Raw genomic sequence first — 23418 nt, 5'->3', positions numbered from 1 at the left:
TTGCATGCCAAAAACATCTAGAGGGCTGCACATTGCCCAACCTTGATCAAAATGCATTGAAGTGCTATTGATGGGTAAATAGCTTGCAAGGACAGTATGCAAGGCTGCTGCTCCACTTGCACCATTGGCTCTCGTACAATGCCAATAGTATATGGCGACACATGTTCCCCAGGGAAACCCATTAAGCTAGCAAACGCGTAATGGCAATGTTGGATACTGCCTTATGTCAAGCTTTGAATTTGTTTATAATCTTTAAACCACACCAAGTGCAGTTCATTCATAAAAATTGGTTCAACTACTTTAGCCTTTTGTAAAGTTTGTCTAATATTTATATAGCATGTACGATTAATATGATATACTTTAATATAAATAATAATAATAATATATTTATTTAAATTAACATGATTTTAAATCATATTATTTATTTAAAATAAGTTCTCCATTGATTTAGGGCAGCAGGAAAATTTCAGTTTAAATTTTTACTAAAAAATATTCCACACATCTTTTGGCTCAATGGATATATCTCAGACGTTTTGGCATATTTATACCTGTCTGATTTCTCTTACCTAGGTTTAAGCTTGGATACTTCATACAAATGTTAGGGGTTTATAGTTAGTACAAGAAGCTATTCTAAGTTAATTAATTATTTACAATATTTATATACTGCTCTCCATTCAAAATTTTGGAGCGGTGTACAAGATAAAATACAATAAAAACAATGAAACACCTTAAAATAGATTCTTAAAAGCAAAACGAAAGGTGAACTGTGAACTGTAGCTGGTCATTAAGGAAAGGCTTCCTGGAACAATGACATTTTCAGGAGGTGCCAAAGGAGTACAAAGTTGGCGCCTGCCTGACCTCCAGAGGCAGGGAATTCCATATGAGGAGGGCCACCACACTGAAGGCTCTTCCCCTGGTGGGCGCCAATCGGAGGATGGGTCTATGTGGAACCACCAGGAGCATGCCCTCGGATGACCTCAGTGACTGGGCAGGTTGGTAGGGGAGAAGGCAGCTCTCTCAGGTATCCTGGGTCCAAGTTGTTTAAGTTATATGAAACATGCCCTTGAACCTAAACACAGTGCTGGGGCTTCTGCACAGAATGTAACTGGCATACATTAAACAGCCAAACAGGACTGCTTCAAATGTATGAGGGTAGTCTAAGATGACAGAATGGTGGCTCTCCGAATTATAAATAGCTCAGAGCAGTGGCATTTGATTGGCTGCTAGGCTTGTTTCTGGTTTCTATCTAACAAATGTAGCCGGGCCCATCCTAAATGTCTTTTGAAACATAAATGTGTCCATCCACCTCTAAAGTGGAGGTGAAGCACGTGAGGAAGGTGGACGATTGAACTTGGTAGCTTTTCTCTGTTAATGGTTCTAAATAGGTTTTGGGTGGTGGTGATGGCTTCAGATCGTGTAAATAGATACTACTGTTGAACTAGTATCTATTTACTGGTATGGTTGCAGATGCAGTTTTAGGTGTCTACGTTGAAATTCACTTTATTAAGAGCATTAAAAGTTACTTTCTAAAGAAATTAGCGAAGCTGCGTTGAAGCTTATTTCTCATCTGGGTAGGCGTTTATGAATTTTGGCTAGGCTGAGTAACAGTTCATTACTTGTCTGTTAGGGGTCTTGCTTAAGAGTTCCATCATTTTATTGCCACTTTGTTTAGAGTGCATAAGAGAATGGAGGGGTATATTTGGGAAATGTGATTAAAGCTGATTAAAGTGTTCAAATCTTAATTCTAAAGGTGGTTGCAGATATATAAATGCTTTACCCAAGTACACTTCAGATGCTCTGCTTAATCATGGTGCTAGTCCAGGTCTTGTCCATGGTATTAGGCTTGGCATTGAACCTAATAGTTGCTTAGGTCTTTTTTTCTACTAGAAGATAATTATGCTCAACATCTAAACTGAAGAATCAGGAGCAATCAAGCTGCCCTTATCCATAATGACGCAAATGGTAATGTGTTAAGCAATATAGCATTCATTTTGCTTGAGATTAAATCTTTGTAGCAAGGAAATACCAAGCAGGCCAAGGATAAATATTGAACAGTCGCTCTTTCCATTTATGTGGTACCATGCATCTGTTTCTAAACTTCATAGTAGAATACGTTTTAAGGTATGCTGTACTCCATGGATGTAGATTTCAGGCTAAAACAACAGCCATTCACATTCTGTATGTCTGAGAAAGCAGTTTCATAACTTCAGTAGCTTAGCTATGTACCCTCCCCTTTACTAAGATCGGAAGTTGATTTGCCTTCCATTAAGGCAAGAATTCACAATGCAATCATACTTTATGGAGAAAGACTGATGCATTTTGAGGAAAGCAATTTGGCAAAACTCTTTCACAGAACAGCTCGTAAAATGTGGATGGGCATGCAATTGGTTGGCATTGTCACATTCTTGTTTAGAGGATGCTCAGATTCTTCTGGCCCACAAGGATAATTTTTTTTTTATTAGAAATAGAGTTTTTGAGGCAGATTTTGACAAAAATGTCCTTGCCAGGCAGCTGCAGACCTTCCCCCCATGGTTTAGCCATGTTAAGAGAGAACAATACTTCCCACAGTATTTTTCAAGATCTGACTTTCCTTGCTCTCAGAAAGGCCTTTACTGCCCTCCGTTTCCAAACAATGCCTACAGCCTATCTGGAGGGGAAGTATAAAGGGGTTTCCTATGCTTAGCGGTCATGTATCTGTGGTGCAGGGGAGGTGGAAAATGTATTACGTTACTTGTTGTGCTGCTCCTTGTATAAAGATCTTAGGTATCGTTTTCTGGGAGATCTTCTGAGAGCAAGAGTGGGTTGGCCCACTGCTGATTCTCTTCCCCTCCTTATTGTTTTATTATGATTTTATTAGAATGTAAGCCTATGCGGCAGGGTCTTGCTATTTATTGTTTTACTCTGTACAGCACCATGTACATTGATGGTGCTATATAAATAAATAATAATAATAATTATCTGTGATCTGTTAGAAGGTTATAGTGAAGCAATTAAAATCAAGGTTGGAATATTTGCTGCAGCAGCTCAAAAAATCTGCCAGAATTTTCTGAAGAAATCAGGCGTAGATTGCAGAGGGGACCACCTGCTATAATTTTGTGTTTTCATTGCTGCTAGTGTAAATCTCAGCCTTTTCTCTCAGTTTGGTTCTTTTATGTGAATTCTCTCCCTCTGAGTTTGTAAGAATTTTTGTGCCATAGACAAATAAAATGTATTTCGCTTTTATTTGACAAATCATAAAATTGACAAATCAGAAAATACCATAATCTAAAAATACTACACTTAACTAGAGAAGAGGGGGTACTTTAGGAAATGTATGGACTCTTGCTTATCAAAATGTTTCTTGAAAAGGAGCATATCTAGTAGGGAATAATTTTGAAAATGGCATTTCAAGGTCTTCGTTCTAGGGTCTGATCGTATTTGTGCTGTATATGTGCAGCACAATCATATACAAAGTATATTCTGCTTTTTTTCAATGGGTTCTTGCTTCCTAGTAACTATCTAAGGTTACAGCCTAAAATAGGTGACCAATAAGGCATATTTTGTGTAAGAATGTCCTTTACACCAGGGGAGAGCAACTTGTGATCCTCCAGATAGCCAATGGTAAGGGATAATAGGAATTGTAGGTGGAGGGTCACTGGATGCCCGTCCTTGCTCTGCAGGTTGATTCCAGCACCACTTAAGCAGTCCTCTAATCCAAGGAACAATATCATGGAACAAGCATTCTGGGAGGCTTTACTGTCTTGAGTAGTTTGATAGCTTCCTTCATTGCTTGATCCTTTTTTCTATTTTGTTAGGGTCCTAAATCTGTACATCAGCCAGCTGCAGAGTTTTGCTTTACTTCTAGTCTTCCAAAAGATCCAGTGCTAAGAAGAGAAAAACTACAGGATTTGATGACTCAAATACAAGGGACCTACAATTTCATACAGGTACATTTCTGTGGTTAACACAGAGCTGTCAGGAGCAGACTCGATGGATCATGATGAACATGATTAGGGTGGGGTGGGAAGCGGGAGAGGACATCTCTTCATTGTCACGATTTTGAGGGTTATATTATGAATTGCTGAGCTGTTTTGAAACTTGAAATGAATTACAATATATATTCTTACTGCTTATCTCTGAATAGATTTCTTGCTGTTTCTCAAGTGGCTTGTAATCTTTTTGTCTTTAAGGAGTCTCTTCTGGATTTTGATAAACCTTCACAAAGTGCCATTTGTTCATCACAAGCACCTTTAGTTGATTCTACAGGTAATTCCAATTGTAATTAATTGTGAAAAAGGAAGACTGTGTTGTGTTATAAACCCAGTGGTCATTTTTGTGAGTAAAACGGCTAGAAGAGCTGGCATGGAAACTAGTTAACTTCTACCTAATTAAAACACATTGGATGAGGCTAGGCTAGTAGTCGACTGGTCATGCTGGCCAGGATGATGGGAATTGTAAGAACATAAGAAAAGCCGTGCTGGATTAGACCAAGGGTCCATCTAGTCCACCATTCTCTTCACAAAGTAGCCAACCAGCTGTCAATAGGAAACTCACAAGTAGGACATGAGTGCAACAGCTCTCTCCTACCCATGTTTTCCAGCAATTGGTGTATGTAGACATACTGCCTCTGATACTGGAGGAGCATATAGTCATCAGGTCTAGTAGCCATTGATAGCTTTGTCCTCCAGCACATTGTAGTCCAACGCATCTGCAAAGCACTGGATTGGGGAACCTGGCCTTAAACCTCTTTTACTATTAAGCATTAAGTTTGAGAGTGTCAATAAAATAAGCTGATTTGTTCCTTTAAACTAAATAACATCCAAAATCCTGCACTTACATCTCAAAACATAAATTTTGTTACTCCAGAAATTGTTTCTAACAACCTTTGAAGAGATCTTTAACTTTGAATTGCTAATCTCAATTTAAAGACTTTGAACGTTGTTCTTGACAAAACTAGCTACTAAAATGCAAATGAATTCTTCTAAATGTAAGGCCTAGAATCTTAACAATGGATTATCAGAAGATGGGCATTTAACATTATACAATATAGTAGTACTCCAACTGTGAAACTACTCTTCAGTGGTTTGAAATGTGAACCGCCCAGAGAGCTCCGGCCAGTATAGAAATGTAATAAATAAATAAATAAATGAAATGTAGAAAGGGTGTGACTGCGCTCTTCTGTTTTCTAGCTTCTAGTGAACAGCTTTCAAGCCAGAACAATTCTGCTGAGCAACCAGTACAGGTAAGAGTGAACTTTACAACTTGTAGAGATTTGATGGCTGTTTTTTTACATCTATATCTTAATAATTTGTCTGGGATACCCTTCTTATAAAGTAGGATATTAATAACTTACCATTTGAGTTTAAATAAGTTGGAGGCACATGAGCCAGGATCTAAAGCAGGGGTAGGGAATCTGGTGCCCTGCAATTGTTTTGGACTGCGACTCGCATCATCTCTACCCATGATGGCTAGTGGTCAGGAATGATGAAAGCTGTTGCCCAAACATCTAGAGGGCAACAGGTTGCCTACTCCTGATAAGAACCATACAACTGACTCCATGAGTGCAGTGGGGCTTCTGACCTATCTGCCATGCAGTCTGATAGAGCTTTTGTTTAAGAAACATCTTAAATTTAAGGAAATCCTCAAAGCAGTTTTGATATCATAGAATAGTAGAATTAGAAGGGGGCCTATAAGGCCATTGAATCCAACCCCCTGCTCAATGCAGGAATCTACCTTAAAGCATATCTAACAGATGGCTGTCCAGTTGCCTCTTGAATGCTTCTAGTGTGGGAGAGGCCACAACCTCCCTAGGTAATTGGTTCCATTGTCATACTGCTCTAACAATCAGGAAGTTTTTCCTGATGTCCAGCTGGAATCTGGCTTCCTGTAACTGGAGCCCATTATTCTGTGTCCTGTACTCTGGGATGATTGAGAAGAGATCCTGGCCCTCTTCTGTGTGACAACCTTTCAACTATTTGAAGAGCGCTATCATGTCTCCCCTCAGTCTTCTCCAGGTATTGAGCTCTGTCAACTTGTCAGCCTTTGTGAGGTCACAGATGTTGTACTTTTCCTAAGTAGCTCTTATGTAATTCTTTTAGAGTTTACTCAATATTAATTGAACTTTTATACAATATATTGTCTTGTACAATGGACTCAGGCTGTCTAAAAATCACTCAGCAACATGTAGGTCACTTGACATCACTTCTTAATTGAAATGAGTATTGGTGTTGTGGTGAATAACTATCATGTACGTTTCATAAGCATCTTCAAGGATAGTGCTTGATCAATGTACAGCTAGCCAGACTCCATATACATGTTATGACTCTTCCAACATGGAAGCCCGATTCCAGACATCACAGGCTTCAAGCTCATGTGCTTCTTCATGGATTAAGATTCCCTCCTAGGTTCACAATGAAGGTTTTCCATAAAATGTAAACTGTGGGTTCCGGTTCTACTTGCTGAGAAAAATCACCTGAAAAATATTAATTACAACTTCGAAACTGCAAAGCTTAAGAACATAAGAAGTGCCGTGCTGGATCAGACCAAGGGTCCATCTAGTCCAGCACTCTGTTCACACAGTGGTCAACCAGCCATTGGCCAGGGACCAATAGGGCAAGACATGGTGCAACAGCACCCTCCCAACCATGTTCCCCAGCAATTGGTGCACACAGGCTTACTGTCTCGAATACTGGAGACAGCACACAACCATCAGGGCTAGCAGCCATTGATAGCCTTCTCCTTCAGGAATTTATCCAACCCCCTTTTAAAGCCATCCAAATTGGTGGCCATCACTACATCTTGTGGTAGTGAGTTCCATAATTTACCTATGCGCTGTGTGAAGAAGTACTTCCTTTTATTTGTCCTGGATCTCCCACCAATCAGCTTCATGGGATGGCCCCGGGTTCTAGTATTTTGAGAGAGGGAGAAAAATGTCTCCCTATCCACATTCTCCACACCATGCATAATGTTGTATACCTCTATCATGTCTCCCCTTAGCCTCCTTTTTTCTAAGCTAATCAATCCCAGTTGATGTAACCTTTCCTCATAGGGGAGATGCTCCAGCCTCTTAATAATTTTAGTTGCCCTTTTCTGCACTTTTTCCAGCTCTATAATATCCTTTTTTAGGTGTGGTGACCAGAACTGTACACAGTATTCTAAGTGTGGTCGCACCATGGATTTGTATAATGGCAGTATGAAACTGGCCATTTTATTCTCAATTCCTTTTCTTATAATGCCTTACATGGAGTTTGCCTTCTTTACAGCAGCTGCACACTGGGTGGATATTTTCATCAAGCTGTCCACCCCAACCCTAAGATTTTTTTCTTGTTTGGTCACTGCCAGCTCAGATCCCATTAGGTTATACTTGAAGTTGGGTTTTTTTGCCCCAACGTGCATCACCTTACACTTGCTTACATTGAACCGTATCTGCCATTTGGATGCTCACTCTCCCATCTTGGAGAGATCCCTTTGTGCTTTAACAACCTTAAATAATTTGGTGTCGTTGGCAAACTTGACCACTTGACTGCTCACTCCTAATTCCAGATCATTTATGAATAAATTGAAAAGGATTGGTCCTAATACCGATCCTTGTGGGACCCCACTATTTCCAAGTAAACAGGTCTAAAGCTTGCATAATACTGTTTACACAGTTGGCATTCATTCATTATTATTATTATTACTAATGAATCTGTATGTTTTCCATGGAAAAATAAAGCACTGGAAAAATTTCCAAAACATTTTCCACCCTACATCACTGCTGGAGCAGAAGCCTTTTTAGTAGCTTCAAACTCCAGATTTTTAAAAATTGTCTTATTTCTAGTAGAGATCACATTATATACACTTTTTTTAATGTCAGGCTGCTGCTGCTCCCATGACCTTGCATGGCTCAAACACCTCCTTAGCTTCTGACAACACACTGTCTGGATCTGAAACTGAACTTGGCTCATCTCAGGTAAAACAGATGTACTCATTCTTCTTCCCGGAGTTTGCTCTCTTGATCCCAGTTTGCATGTTAATCTCTTAATAATTGAATGCATAGACAAGTTCCCTTGCACCTGTACTGGCTTTTGTGAAGAAGGGCCTTGGGATGCGGGGAGGCTTGCAGTGGGAACACCTTTATGTCAGAAATGGCTAGGTGCTGTTGATAAGTGCTGGGTTAATGTGCAACAATGCTGATGGATCTTCCTCTGCCAGAGTGCCAGAGGCAATCAGCTGCTGGAAGCTCACTGTAATTTCTTTCAGATGCCACCACAAAATGCACTGTCACTGGGAGTGATGGAGGAATATAACATCAGATATCCCCAGAGGCTCATCCTTTTTAAAAAAACGACGGAAGCAGAGTTGGCAGGACAGTGGGGAGTGTAACCCCTTCCCAGTTCTCCCTCCCTCCTCAGTTCAGGTTCTAGAATGCTTGTTGCATTTTAGAGGAAAGCCGTTAGTGGGAGGAAATTGAGGGACAAAAGTGGGGAAGAATTCATTTTATACTCCTCTTTATTCTGAAAGGAGGACCCTCAATGCAGCTACCAACAGACATAAAACCACAATCAGGAAAGCAGAAATTAACAGAAGCCTGCCTGCCTTCTCCATTGCACATACTGCCTTTCCTGTGTTGATTTTCAGCCATAGGTTGATTCAGGCTGGGGCTGAACTAAGTAGTATATCTTCATTCATTCTCAGGGAGTGGCTAATTGAGATTAATCTGGCCTTGCGTCTGTATTCTTGCATATATAGTCACTCATATTGGATATGTTAGGGTATTCTCAGCTGAGAATCATGAGGCACTCATTTGCAAAAGCCTGAACTATGAATTTTGAGTAGTTTGGTTTTTAGGCAACAGGGCTTTTCAGTTTTTTAAAAGTGTACAACAGGAATCTTTATCTTCCACTACATACATCCTAGCTAATTGTAATTGGCTTAATCAAACTCAGTTGACAACCAAGTTTTAAACTTTTCTTAACTGGGTTGACCCTGGGGCCCTTTGCTTTTATTCTGGAAGAACCATTAAACCGGTTGAATAATATAGCTATATTACATGACAGTTAAATGATAGCAGTAGCTGAAAATATAACTTGATCTTGCAGTTGACACTTGACCAGTCCAAGTTCAATAGTAGAGCATATGTTTTGCATGCAGTAGATCCCAGCTTCAATCCCTGGGGAGAGCTAGGGATTTCAACCCTGGATGACCTCTGTCAATCAGGGTCAGCAGTGCTGGACTAGATGAACCAGTGGTTTGACTCAGTACAGGACAATTTCCTGTGTTCCTAAGAGACAGCACTAGTCATGCTATACTACATGGGTAGCTAAAATTTGGAATATCTGCAGTGTTAAGCTATGTTGCAGGGAAGCCAATAGATCTGGAATAATGAAGTTGGAAGGAAGATGCGACTTGTAGCTGTTCATGCATTGAGCACACTACTTCATTATTGTACAATTCATTTCATGAATTGTAAGGATACTGTGGCTAGAATAATGGGAAATCTTACTAGAGATTTGTACTAATTTCACTCTACTTCAGTGAGATTTGGCGAGGAAAGAAAATAAATGAAATAATTACAGTGGTGCATGCAGAGTCCTGATGTCTAATTGTGGGGGCAGGGAGGGAAAAGTAATAACAGTTGACTGAGAAGGAAAATGGCCTGATGTTAAGATAGAGTGCCCTTGGATTTCAAAGTACCTCAAAAGATCAATATTACATTTTCAGTCAAGTAACAAAGATGGCAAACTGTGCAAGGAGTTTTATTTATCAACAGCCTCAATCATTATCTTAAGAAATGACATGTTTAGTCTGGCCATTTTTGTGTAAGTCCCGTTTTAACGTAGCTATCTGGCTGTGTCTCCAGACATCTGTTCCACATTCTCAAGAGTCTGAGAACTTCAGTTCACCTCAGCCTTTGTATCAGGCAAAGCAGGAGATTTCTGAGCCATTAATGTCCCCAAAGAGTGAAATTGCTCAGGTGAGTTGAATAATTCCTTAAAACTGAAAGAAAATGCATTCAGGTAGTTCTATTATGTGTGTGTAAAAAATCACTACTATATAATTTAGATCTTCTGGAAAACTACCCCCCCCCCCCCACCCAATGTTCAACAGTCAGAGTTGTCAGTTCACTTGGGGAGAGGTAAAATTGCTTTGATGCAAGTATTAAGCAGTTGAACATAGGAAATAAGACAAAGTCCAGTTGTGTAAGGAGCTCTGTTCATGATAACTTCTGCACACATAAATATTTAAAGAGGTAATGTGTCTAGTTCAAACATGTTTGACATAGTCAGCAGAGAATACTGGGAATACTGAATGCGCAGCAAGATTCAAATTGGAAGCAGAAGCTATTCTATTCTTTGCTATGCCCAACTATTGGCTTGCAGAAACTGCTGATGTTTGACAGCACAAGGGTTTAACAACTTACATTGCTTCCCACTAGAATGACTGTGTAACACAATGTGGTTTATTTCCCCTCTTCAAGGCTCCTACTCTTTCAAGTGAATCACAGATACCAGTGACACCATCAAGAACTACCACATCACCCGTACTCCAGGAGTCTTCTCCACCAAGTAGCAGCACTGTGAACGTGACAGCGCCTCCCTTTCAGGCCATGCAAACTGTGAGTATGTTGGTTGTCGAGGAAAATGTAATTAGATGGGAGGGCAAAATCTATACATAAAAGGGGAGTGAGAGCACACTTGCATGTTATACAGGAAGAGCCCCCTGCATAACATGCAGCTGGGTGTTGCATGTGTGCTAGAAAAACATATTTTGCTGGACAGATAATGTATTTGCCACAAGAAGCAATCCCTGAACGATGCATCTGACTTCTGTTTACACAGTCATATTTACACCTGATTGTTGAATTGCTGCTTTGTAGTTCCTACTTGAAGGTCTGCAGCTAAGTCTAGAACTTGAGGAAATTAAGAGTCCTAACTTTTACCCCGTATGAAATTCATTATAAGTTGCTGGAAGAATTATGTATTATAGTTAAGGGAGTGGAGTTCCTGGGGAAGGTATAAGTCTCTTCTCTACCCACTGGAAATGAGAAATATTTCAATTTTTGCTCTGCGGACTATATACTAGCATGAGCCTATGGGGCAGTAAAGTCTTCGGATTGTAGCCTATAGAAGCTCAGCAGCAAATACACGTATTTTGCATAATTATGTGATGTGTTGCAGGTCTTCAAAGTGAATGCACCTTTGCCACCTCGTAGGGAGCAAGATACCAAAGAGAATTCTCTGCATCCTACAGGATATAACCAGAATTTTTCTACAGCAAGTACACAGACTCCACCACAGTGCAAACTACAGTCTACTCAAAATTCTGAACAACCCACTTTTTCTCAAGAGTCTCTGCCAAATGGTAAGGAGAACTTCAGGGCAAAGGTGGTAATTGAGGAGATGAGTGATATGAGCAGATTAGAGGACAACTTAAACGATACCCAAGAAGTGAGTGCTCTACAATATTTAATGCAAAGTATTTTAAGAAACATGTTAATGACTATAAAACAGTCACTTGGAGGACTGTGATGAATAGTAGCTTACCACCGTCTAATTGCCCACCTCCAAGGGAAAATGAGGAACCAGCTAAGCTATGATGGAGTCATTTTCAGCATTTTTTTTGTCTTAGAATTTTCACTGCTTCCATTTAATTGGATATCATGAGGGTGCTTTACCTCTCAGTTGAGCCTCTTTGCAACTAGGGCAAAGGAAAAGGTCCTCTGGAGTGTGACTGCCAGTCTCACATTAGGCAGTCGCAGCAGATGACCCTCCCGAGGACCTTAAGTGGCGGGCTGGAACATAGGGGAGGAGGCGCTTCCTAAGGTACCTTGGATCTAGACCATGTGGGGCAGCCTTTGAAGATGGTTTGGAAGCTGCAGCTTGTGCAAAATGCAGCGGCCAGATTGATAACTGGAACAAGGAGGTTCGAACATATAACACCAATTCTGGCCCGCTTGCATTGGCTGCCTATACGTTTCCGAGCCCAATTCAAAGTGCTGGTTTTAACCTAGAAAGCTCTACATGGCTTGGGACCACAATACCTGATGGAACACCTCTCCTGACATGAACCTACCCATACACTGCGCTCAACATCTAAGGTCTTCCTCCGAGTGCCTACTCCAAGGGAAGCTCGGAGGATGGCAACAAGGGAGAGGGCCTTTTCGGTGGTGGCCCCCCGACTGTGGAATGATCTCCCCAATGAGGCTCGCCAGGCACCAACATTGTTATCTTTTAGGCGCCAGGTCAAGACTTTTTTCTTCTCCCAGGCATTTAACACCATTTAACAACGCTAAGTTTGTTTTTTAACGGACCCCAGAACTGTTGTTTTTAAATGGATACTGTTGTTTTTATACTATTGTTTTTGTTTTAAAATTTTGTATACTTTTTAAATGTTTACTGTTTTTAACTTTTGTAAACCGCCCAGAGAGCTTCGGCTATGGGGCGGTATATAAATGTAACAAATAAATAAGAACTAGCGCTTTATATTTTGCCCAGAAAGAATTGGCAGCCAGTGTAAAAAAAATTAAGAACAATGTTATATGGTTTCCATGGGATGTCCTGGAGACCAACCTGGCTGTCATACTTTGTACCAGTTTAAGTTTCTGATCTAAACATGCAGGCAGCCCCAAGTACAGCACATTACAGAAATCAAGTCTAGAGGTTACCAGTGCATGTGCCGCTGTTACCAGGTCCACGTTTTCCAGGAATAGCTGTAGTTGGCTTATCAGCCAAAGCTGATAACAGGCGCTTCTCACTGTTGCATCCATCTGGGTACCAGGAGCGGGGCGGGGTCAAGAAGCCCCCCCAAACTACGAACTTGCTCCTTCAAGGGGTTGTATTGGCTGCAACTGGCAGTAACAGGGGAGATACCCCTAGCTGTTGGCAGTCCTGAAACACTTCCACTGTAGTTCTACTAAAGGCTGGGGGGGAAATTAAGGGGAAACTCATTCTACTTTTATTCAGCAGGTTCTTGGTGTACTTAAACTGTTTCTTCTCACCTTAAGCAGGTAACTACCAGGTTGAGGGAGCTGTTCCTGTAAGCAACAGTAACCTCACCTTTTATGCAGCACAGACAACCACTTTCCCTAGACCACCTCAGCCTTTTGTCACAAGCCGTGGATCAATTAGAGGCCCCCTCAGAGGAGCCCGATCAGTGACCAATTCTTACCGCTCACCTGGTGGCTATAAAGGTATGTATGTGCAGTTTCTGTGGAAATGCTTACTAATCTTGATACAGCTGTACTCAGTTAGGAGTAGCTGCAACAATTTAGAGGAGTGTTCTGAAAGTAATAATTAGGTTACTATCGCTTCCCTGTAAATGTAGCTCAATTTTTGGCAACTTACAGCAGCTTTTCCCAACCTGGTGCCCTCCATAAATGTTGGACTGCACCTTCCGTTATTCCCCAGCCAGCTATGGAACACTAATCACTCGTGAGGCGGTTGTTTGTAGGGCAAAATACACTTCAAACATCCCATCCACTTTCTGGAGCTTATAGCGGCCACTGAGAATGTGGCAGTCCCTGAATTAGTGTGTTATACTATTTGGTATTTCAAACCTTTGAATATCAATTTGATCAAGGGTTAAGTACCCAAAATAACTTTGATTCTATGGGCATGAAGTCCAGTGCTGACATTGAGGATTGTCCCTCTGCCTGGGATACTGGCTGCTGAACGGAGTCGCACATTCCATGACTTCCAAACACATCGGTGTGTAACAGGTAACACTGTGCACAATACTGCTTCCTTGAAATGTTCCCTGGTTACTCTTCACCTAGGAGTCCCCCAGACACTCCTCCCTCTAGGTAGATGTATTGAGGTTATTTTCCTGCCAACAGGACTTTTTTCTAATATGCCACTAGGTGTCCCAAAGAGCAAATTGCCACGGCTTTAGATTTTAAAACAAATGTCATCTTTGGTAGGATAAAATGACTTCATCTTCTATTCCAGCAGGTTTTGAAGCTTACAGGGGAACGCCTTCAGTCCCTAATGGCACCTATGGCCAATTGCAGATTCCTGGCAGAGATTACCCCCCAGTGCAGTATCCTCAGAGGGTAATGACTTGGCAAGCTTTGTGCTGCAGCCTTACAAAAGTATGCTTAACCTTGATGGTGGTGTCTTGGGTCCTTTTCAAAAGCCAAAGGCAAGCCTTGTCTTGCGCATGCATTCTCAGATTAGGGGTGCTTATTTATTTTACTTATTTATTTTATTTATTTATTGCATTTCTATACCGCCCAATAGCTGAAGCTCTCTGGGTGGTTTACACTAGCTTCACAAATCTGACATCACACTGAGTGTTGTAATGTGTTTATTGATTAAGGGCTAATACTAATTGAAATGTCATCTAGAAAAGGCTAAAACAATATACATTATGTTTTACCTCCCATCCTATCTGTGAAAATGTGACTGATTTGGGGGTTATGTCCCCAAATCTATTGAATTTACATGAATTGAGACCATCTTTCTTAACAAGTTACCAAGGTGGTGATGGGCAGGCACAACTCTTGGAAAGGTAACCTGACTTGCTCTTAATGCAAGGAATAAATCCACTGCAGTGATACTGGAACAAGAATCAGCTGTGTTTTACATACTTATGATGCATCCCACTGATTCCAGTGAATATTAACTGCATTGGTCTGCAAATGACTCCTTTATTTATTTTTTATTTAAAGCATTGAAGTACTTTATATTTTAAAATATCAAAAGCAGTGCACAAAAAACACAACCATAAAAATTAACAATAAAACCCCAGAACAATTCATTATACACTGCTGCTAGATTGGATATTGTATGCTGACAGTATCAATGGTCAAATACCTATGGAAACAATTTTTCAGCATGTGATAAAATAATGTTGATAAATGCCTTAAGTCCAAAGGGAGGCTATTCAAAAAATATGCACTGAGAAGTCCCCGTTCTGGGTGAGTCAATCCCAAACCCAAGCCTAGACCCACTTTGGGATTGGTCTAGATCTAATTGAGATATCGGTCAGGCAGCAACTGACTTTAAGGTTCAGGAATAGCACGCTTCTCCCCATCCTACCAATACCTGAAGTAGATGCTCAGGTGGCTGCAAACATTACCTGGTTGCCCTTATTTAAATAGGAACAAATGTTTGTATTCTTCTAGGATGTGAATTATCAGCAGAACTATAAGCGAGGAAGTATTAATAGTGGTCGAGCCAACTCAAGAGGTAAGGTTACTTCTAATATTACTTAAAATGCAGTTCTGTCCTATATATTGTTTAATTTCAAGCCATTATACAGTATTTGGACTGCCTTGTGTAGTGATGTAGTATATGCTCTGCACTGCATGTGTTTTCCTTTGGAATGGCAATGTGTGGTCTTCAGTTTCTGTATGCTAGAATCTAGGTACTGTATGAAAGAATCTTAATTCTTTCTGACAGAGTAGGGCATCCAGTGATTGGCCCCTCCAACTTCAGTGGAAGCAGGAATCATAGAATAGTAGAGTTGGAAGGGGCCTATAAGGCCATTGAGTCCAACCCCTGCTCAGTGCAGGAATCCACCCTAAAGCATCCCTGACAGATGGTTGTCCAGCTGCCTCTTGAATGCCTCCAGTGTGGGAGAGCCCACAACCTCCCTAGGTAACTGATTCCATTGTCGTACTGCTCCAACAGTGAGGAAGTTTTTCCTGATGTCCAGCTGGAATCTGGCTTCCTGTAACTTCAGCCCATTATTCTGTGTCCTGCACTTTGGGATGATCGAGAAGAAATCCTGGCCTCCTCTGTGTGACAACCTCATGTCTCCCCTCAATCTTTTCTTCTCCAGGCTGAACATGCCCAGTTGTTTCAGTCTCTCTTCATAGGGCTTTGTTTCCAGACCCCTCATCATCCTGGTTGCCCTCCTCTGAACACGCTCCAGCTTGTCTGCATTCTTCATGAAGTGTGGTGCCCATAATTTGGACACAATACTCAAGATGAGGCCTAACCAGTGCTGAGTAAAGGGGAAACAGTACTTCAAGTGATTGGGAAGCTATACTTCTATTAATGCAGCCCAAAATAGCATTTGCTTGATTTGCAGCCACATCACACTGTTGGCTCATATTCAGCTTGTCAAAACATTTACTGGGAGGCATTGCCCTTTCGTTCTTGCCCCTCTTCTGCTAAGGTAGCAGGGGTGCCCATCTCCCTACTGAGTTGCAGGCTTAGAGGCTTATTCAGAGAACCTAAAAAGATAGCTGTCTTTCCTTTTCGACTCCATCACTGGATTTTTTTAGCCAGGAGTAAGTTATTTGTTTTCTTGGGAGGAATATTTGAACTATTCCCAAAGGAGAGACTGGAAGCTCAAGAAACACAAAGGGAGTGGAGTTGAACTACATCTCAGAATTGCTCCTGATTTGATATCTTGGCTACCCCAGCATGCAGAGTGTGCTCACTCCTTCAGATGCATTGTCGATACAGCTGGCAAGACTCCCCAGTGGAGGATACCTAAATTTGGGGGGGTCATCAGGTGGTGGTTGAATTCCCCTGAAGGAAAATATTTGAAGCTGCTTTCCAGTGCCAAAACACCAGAGGGCAGAATTGCCCTTTGGCAGCCCACTCAGATGGGGAATCTTACTTAGTCTTCTTTATTGATACATTGTAAGCTGCTCTGAGAGCCTTTTGGCTGAGGTGCGGGATAAAAATACTCTAAATAAAATAAATAGATGGGGAAAATTGAAATAATGGCAGCTGCTGTTTTAATTAGGGTGACCATATTTTGGAAACCAAAAAGGAGGACAACATGGCCGCCCCATGGGAGCGTGCTCACTAGCATGTCCAGCCCCCAAAGGTGCGTGCCCACCCAAACATGGCCTTGGTCACAGGTCTGATTTCACAGCACACAATTAAGACAAACCTGTTCTACATAACATCTTAATGTTAAAATCACTGGAATAAAGTACAAGTGAGACATTCAATGTATCTGAAATTAACTTCACTCATTCCTACTTCTGTAGCTTTTGCTGTATGTTGAAGCTTTTGCTATACTGTGTGCTCAGCTACACCAAGCAGGGTATTCCACTATGAAAGCGGTATATAAAAGGCAGGAGCCACACTATTACTTTATAGAGGTATTCAACTGCACTGCAGGAGCTACACTGCTGCTTTATAGTGGTACTGAAGTGCACTGACAACTGTTGGGGCCCATGACACATCTACACCAAGCAGGATATAACACTATGAAAGTGTTATGAAAGTGGTATATGGCACGTGTCATGGGCCCCAACAGTTGTCAGTACACTTCAATACTGCTATAAAGCAGTAGTGTGGCTCCTGGCTTTTCTATACCGCTTTCAAAGTGGAATATCCTGCTTGGTGTAGATGAGCCCTGTGTGTAATACAGTCTTCCCTTCCCTCAAATATCTTTTCTGACTGCAAATCCTTCACTGGATGACCATAGTCTAACCTTTCCTGACATTTAACACTGTTTCCCCATCACCTTACTACATACTGCTACCACTGAACAAATGAAGCAGTTAAAAAGTATACAACAACCAAACAACCAAGCATTCAGAAAGAGTATAAACTACTATTAGCCTGCAAACGTTAGCCATGGAACAAAATGGATTAACGCTTGTCTTAGCTTGTTTCAACTTCAACCAGACATAACAGTCAAAAACAACCGAGAAAAACACACCTACATTGAAATTGCAATACCTAATGACAAAAATGTTGCAGAAAAAAATATATATACACCACTGGATATGGAAATTAAAGAACTATGGCAACAGGAAAAACTTACAATTATTTGTTAGTCACATCAGTCACCAGCATGACATCATGGTTGTTTTTACAGAAAACCTTCAAAAATTAGGCCTACCAAAATACATGCACGCCAACATCCAGAAAGCAGTCATACTTAAAACATGTTCAATAGTCAGGACATTTCTGAATCAGTAAAAGACAACATGACTTGGCAAAGCCCATCATGTTCATCTAGAAAAACCACAAGCAAGAAAAGAGAGATAGATGATGATGATGATAATGATGATAATAGCAACCCTGTTAATTTTTTAAAAAGTTTCTTTAAGAAGGATGAACAATTGTCAGCCACTGTTACAAAATATACGTCATGCCAATTATAGTAAACAAATTGGAAAGGAAGGTCTATGGGTCTAAAATGCATTATTTAATAGGAACATCATCTCCAAATCATCCCCCCAACTCACAGAAAACTACAGCCACCCCCACTACAAACACGCACATGCATTCATTCAGTCAAACAATCAGGCATCCCATTCAGACATCAATACACTCACTGCCAGCACACGTGTGCGTGCGTGCACGCACACACACACTCAGCATCACTCACTCCAAAAACACGCATGCACACATGCATTCACTCAAAGACCCCATGCACCCACACATTCTCTCTCACACACAAACACACACAAAAACCTCAGTCTTCCCTCCTACTCTATCTTCTCCTCCTGCTGCTGCTCGCTTCTTTTTGCTGCTGCTTCTTCTTCTTCTTCTTGCTTCTGCTGCTAATTCTTCTTGCTGCTGCTTCTTCTGCGCTGGGGGATGGGGTGCTGGAGGCTGCGTTGCTAGAAATTCCTGCACGCAGCCCCCAACCACTCACCTCGTTCTCACCGCCCACCCCTCGTGGCGGCCATCTTGAATCTTGCACGAACTCACGCAAGATCTCAGCTGTTGGCTGGGTCTCGCAGAGTTCCCAACCAGCTGCCGAGATCTTGCATGAGTTCAGGCAAGATTCAAGACAGCCACCGCCACTGGCCAGGGAAATTTAGGCCCGGTAAGTTGGGGTTGGGGTTGCTGCGGGCCCAGTAACCACAACCCCGGTATTTTGGGCCCTAAGTCCGGTTCCTCCGGACCCCCAGCTCTCCCAGGAGGTTTCCGGAATTTTCCGGAGGGTATGGGCAGCCTAGTTTTAATGGCCTGCATGAGTCAGAGCTTCCTGCTGTGGGGAGGACATGGTGTCATGCAAGACCTGGCTGGACCATGTGATTCCACCCCTAGTTAGAGCAGCTCCATCTCCTCCTCCCCTCCCCATAGTTGATGGTCATTATTCTCTCTGCATAGAGTTGGTTGAATCAATCCAGGATGGGGGTGGGGTGGGGCAACATAAGTGATAGCCACATACTTCCCCACTCTTCATATGCTGATTCTTCCAAAGGCCAGCTGTAGAACCTGCTCTGGGGCAAAAGACAACATTAGTTCAAAGGCCTTCTCATTAATCTGGTTAAGCTTTGGAAGCTGCAGGGTGTCACATCTTTTCTTTGTCCCCCTGAGCCTGTCAGCTCTGATAAGGCTGCTATTCCTTTGTCATGCAGAAATCCCTATAGGGGAAAAGGGCATGAATCCCATCCTAGAGGCTCAAACTTTCTATCTCTCCACCAAGTTCAGGGGTTGAGATTTTTAGCGTCTGATTCTTGTGGAGAGTTAACTCCATGTAAAGTTGGCATATCGCCTCAACTCCAGACTCCCCTCTTTGGTTTTTGAGATGATAATTATTTCTTACCCGGCTCTCCACTTGGATCGAGGCGGGGAACAACAGCGAATATAAAACACATAAAAACACATAAGTCTTAACAGATGAGCTCTCAATGAGGCCATTGTTTAAACTCATTTGAAAAGTTTATTTCCTTACTTTTTAAATTTTTTTATTTCCAGCAGGGGTAAACCTCACAGTCCTTCTGCCCCCATGTTAAATGGAGCTGATTTAAGTGTTCCAATCATATTCAAAATCATGATTGCTTGTTTGTGTGTTCACTGGAATATTTGAATCAACCTGAACGGGGTCCTGTTATTGGTAGCTGGGTTTGTGGGGCTTCAAGACCCACAGCGCCTGGCTGCAACTGAGTCTTCATGCAATCGAAGCACGGCCTTGCAGAATGTCATCCACTTGCAGATCAAGCGACTTGTAGTTGCTTGACTACAAAATTAGTCCCAGAATTTGGGGAAGAGTCTCTATTTAAGACGGTCATTCTTAGGACAGACCAATCTTTTATTCTAAAACCTTGTTATTTTCAACATTAAATAGGAGTGAATTTTTCTCTCTTCCCCAATCATATTCTATAAACAGAAAGAACAAAGTGTATTTTACACATACAAACAGCTGTAAATGTGTAGTTACTGGACTAAGGGCACTAGTCAATCTTCGCTACCACAAGACATAGTGATGGCCACCCAAGGGGGTTAGACAAATTCTTGGAGGAGAAGCCTATCAATGACTACTAATCCTGATGGCTGTGTGCTACCTCCAGTATGCCTATGTACACCAGTTGGCAGGGAACATGGGTGGAAGGATGCTGTTGCACATGTCTTGCTTGTGGGTTTCCCATGGACAACTGGTTGTCAGAATACTGGATGGACCTTCCGTCTGATCCAGCATGGCTTTCTTGCATTCTTAAGTTACCCCTCTTTTCTTTTGAAGTATCTTTTCTGGTGGGAGGGTAGATCCCCCCCTCCACCAGACCCTTTGTGAAAGATGGAAATATGTCTCACTATCCACTTTCTATCAAGTTCTCTCCCCCCCCCCCCAACTTGCTTGCCATTTTTCTAAACTAAACATCATTTTAGATGCCCTTTTCTTCACTTTTCCCAACTCTATCCCTTTTTTAGTTGCGGTGACCAGAACTATACAGAATATTCTAAGTGTGTTCACCCATCACATGAACTAGAAAATCTTCTTTAGATTTCAAGACTAGCTTACATAAACACACTTTGATACCAGCAGTTTCATTTGTGAGGAATATTTGACAGCTCTTGTTTCTCATTAAGTAGTCACTACATGTATGGAAGATAAGGTGGACATAATAGTTTCAGTCCCAAGAAAAGTCCTGACGTAATTCAGTGTAATAATTTCAGCCGCTCTGTGCAGACTTCATAAAATCCTTAAAGCTTCTGTGTTTTAGGTTACAGGCATGAAAACAGACAGGAAGAGAATTGCTCATCAGGTAGAACTCGAGGTAGAACTCGTGGTAGAGAATACTTCAGAAGAAAGGAATTGAGGAAAACTGAGAAAAATGGGAAAGAAGCAGAGAGTCTGAAAGCAATCTTGTAGCTGTCAGTGTGCACCAATTCAGTTAGTGTTCATTAACAATACAGTTGATATTGATAACTTGGTTTTCTACACTAAATAAATACACATTTTTATGATGTGTCCTTTTTGATAGTAAAAACACTGCACCATAGAAGTGAATTTTCAATGCTACTGGATGACATTTAAGTAGTCATCTCGATTGCCAGTGTGAGCAAGGGGCCACTGCATATTCACCCTATAATACAAATACATTTCCTACAGTGCAATCCTACATATACATGTTTATAGTCTCTGTGTCTAATAGGACATACACAAGTTTGTTTAGAATTGCAGCTTAAGGTTGTTGGGTTTCTGATGCATTTATAGTTAGAATTCAGTCTTAATTTGAAGAGCAATATATGAGCTCTTGAAGTTCTGGAAACCATACAAACCAGCAAATGCTCAACCAGATGTAATATACTACGGTTCTGATAAATCATACCATGCACAGAAATCCCTTAACAGGGTGTGTGTACTACATTACATAGCATCCCACTTAGGGATTTTATTATAGTAAGTAGCATATAAGTATTACTAATAAATAATGAATTAAAACTATTGCAAGTGCTACTCTTTCTAGGTCAAGACAGACTTGAATAATTTAGTGTTGACCTTGCTGTAGAAGCACACTTTTCACATACTCCACATGCATTCCAGTGAGGGGTTCTAGTTTAAAGCATAACTGGAGATGGACCCTCCAGATTGGCTGGTCCTTGTTTCATTCATGAAGCAACTGTGCTCTGAAAACTTGGTTGTAAATAGTACTGATTGGCTGGTCCTTGTCAGTCAGCAAGGCACCTTACTAATCTGAGCTGATTTCACCATTTTAAAAAGTGGAGAAGCTTTTAAAAATACTGAACAAATGTTGGAGCAGATAAACATGATTGGGACTTGGTAAAAAACGAATAAAGCACAACCCGCTTGAAGCATGGTGGGTACTCCCAATCCATAAGCTGTACAAGCTGGGGTACAGCAGAGTTTGCCTTACATTTAAAAACTGGGTGGGGTTTTCAGCTGTATGTGGTATTCTCTAAATGTATCTGTCTCCATCCTTAATTTGAAGAAAAATGCGGAAGAACTAAGGGCAAATCTTAAAATGGCATCTGCCTAGTGCATAAATGTTGAGAACTCATTTTAGAAGTACTTGGAACAGACAAGCTTGAAAAAGTGAACACAAAGAGTCCTAAATATGTTGATTTTAAGGTTACTTTAACTAACTAACCATTGCTCATGATCTTCAACAGCAGGGTGGAGTGATTCTTCTCAGGTGAGCAGCCCAGAACGTGACAGTGAGACCTTTAACAGTGGGGACTCTGGGCAGGGTGACTCCCGCAGCATCACTCCCGTTGACATGCCAGTGACGAGCCAAGCACCCACCATACTACCTGTGCACGTCTATCCCCTCCCACAGCAGATGAGAGTTGCCTTTTCTGCTGCTAGAACTTCTAACTTGGCTCCTGGAACTCTAGATCAACCCATCGTGTTTGACCTCCTGTTAAACAATCTTGGTGAAACCTTTGATATTCAGCTTGGTAGGTTTAATTGTCCCGTCAACGGCACCTATGTGTTCATTTTCCATATGCTGAAGCTGGCTGTGAATGTTCCACTGTATGTGAATCTCATGAAAAACGAAGAGGTTCTAGTATCTGCGTATGCCAATGATGGTGCTCCAGATCATGAGACTGCTAGTAACCATGCAGTCCTCCAACTTTTTCAAGGAGACCAGATTTGGCTACGTCTTCATAGAGGAGCTATTTATGGAAGTAGTTGGAAATACTCTACGTTCTCAGGATACCTTCTGTATCAAGACTGAATACAGTAAAGCTGCTCCAAACAGTTTGGTGAAGGAAGGTGAAACCTAGGGGGCTAGTTTTGCACTGCATACTAATTACGGAAATACACCACTCTGAAATGGGGGCGGGGTATGGTAATCTGTCTTGCAATGAGATGGAGGTGGGTCAGCACTGATGTGGCACTTTATCAGTTGTGATGTAGCCTTGATAGGAAAGCTGTGACTGTTATGTTTGCACTTACTCTTGAATTGTAATTATCAGCTTACCATGCTATTCAAAAACTTGCCTCAAGTCTAGGCTCTCCACAATGCCTTGTGCCTAAATAAAAAAAATTAATATGCCTTAGCATCAATGTCTATACTCCTGGGATAAATATGGGTGTACATGATCTCCTTTGATACTGTGCATAAGGGGTGGAGCACATGCCTTGCATGCAGAAGGACCCAGACTCCATCCCCAGAATCTCCAGCCAAAAGGAGGAAAGAGCAGATGATGGAGATCTCTGCCTGAAGCCCTACAGAGTTGCTGCTTGTCAGGGTGATATGGACCAAGCAGTGGACTGATTCCATATTAAGGCAGCTTCATATGTTCGTATTTTTCCGATAAAAAAAAAATCAACCTTCAT

The 23418-nt window shown here is 41.4% G+C and overlaps 1 protein-coding gene across 4 annotated transcripts in view; it reads left to right on the top strand.

The window, feature by feature from the left end:
- CAPRIN2 (caprin family member 2) overlaps positions 1-23166 on the top strand; it is a 44358-nt gene extending 21192 nt beyond the window's left edge. For 2 of the 4 annotated variants that reach the window (XM_063134946.1, XM_063134944.1), the window contains 11 exons: positions 3795-3926; positions 4170-4245; positions 5169-5221; positions 7835-7930; positions 9821-9934; positions 10439-10576; positions 11139-11322; positions 12965-13150; positions 13908-14011; positions 15086-15149; positions 22245-23166. In XM_063134946.1, the coding sequence (XP_062991016.1) occupies positions 3795-3926; positions 4170-4245; positions 5169-5221; positions 7835-7930; positions 9821-9934; positions 10439-10576; positions 11139-11322; positions 12965-13150; positions 13908-14011; positions 15086-15149; positions 22245-22813 (1716 nt within the window). In that variant the 3' untranslated portion in view covers positions 22814-23166. Of the gene's footprint in view, positions 1-3794; positions 3927-4169; positions 4246-5168; positions 5222-7834; positions 7931-9820; positions 9935-10438; positions 10577-11138; positions 11323-12964; positions 13151-13907; positions 14012-15085; positions 15150-20833; positions 21004-22244 lie in introns of those variants that run through there. The other 2 variants (XM_063134945.1, XM_063134947.1) reach the window with 2 other exon arrangements.
- Positions 23167-23418: the final 252 nt, after the last annotated feature.

This window comes from Elgaria multicarinata, chromosome 9 (genome assembly GCF_023053635.1).
Source record: "Elgaria multicarinata webbii isolate HBS135686 ecotype San Diego chromosome 9, rElgMul1.1.pri, whole genome shotgun sequence".
In the NCBI taxonomy this organism is placed as follows: domain Eukaryota; kingdom Metazoa; phylum Chordata; class Lepidosauria; order Squamata; family Anguidae; genus Elgaria; species Elgaria multicarinata.
Note: the sequence above shows the minus strand (reverse complement) of the source record. Positions and strands in the feature narration are given on the sequence as shown.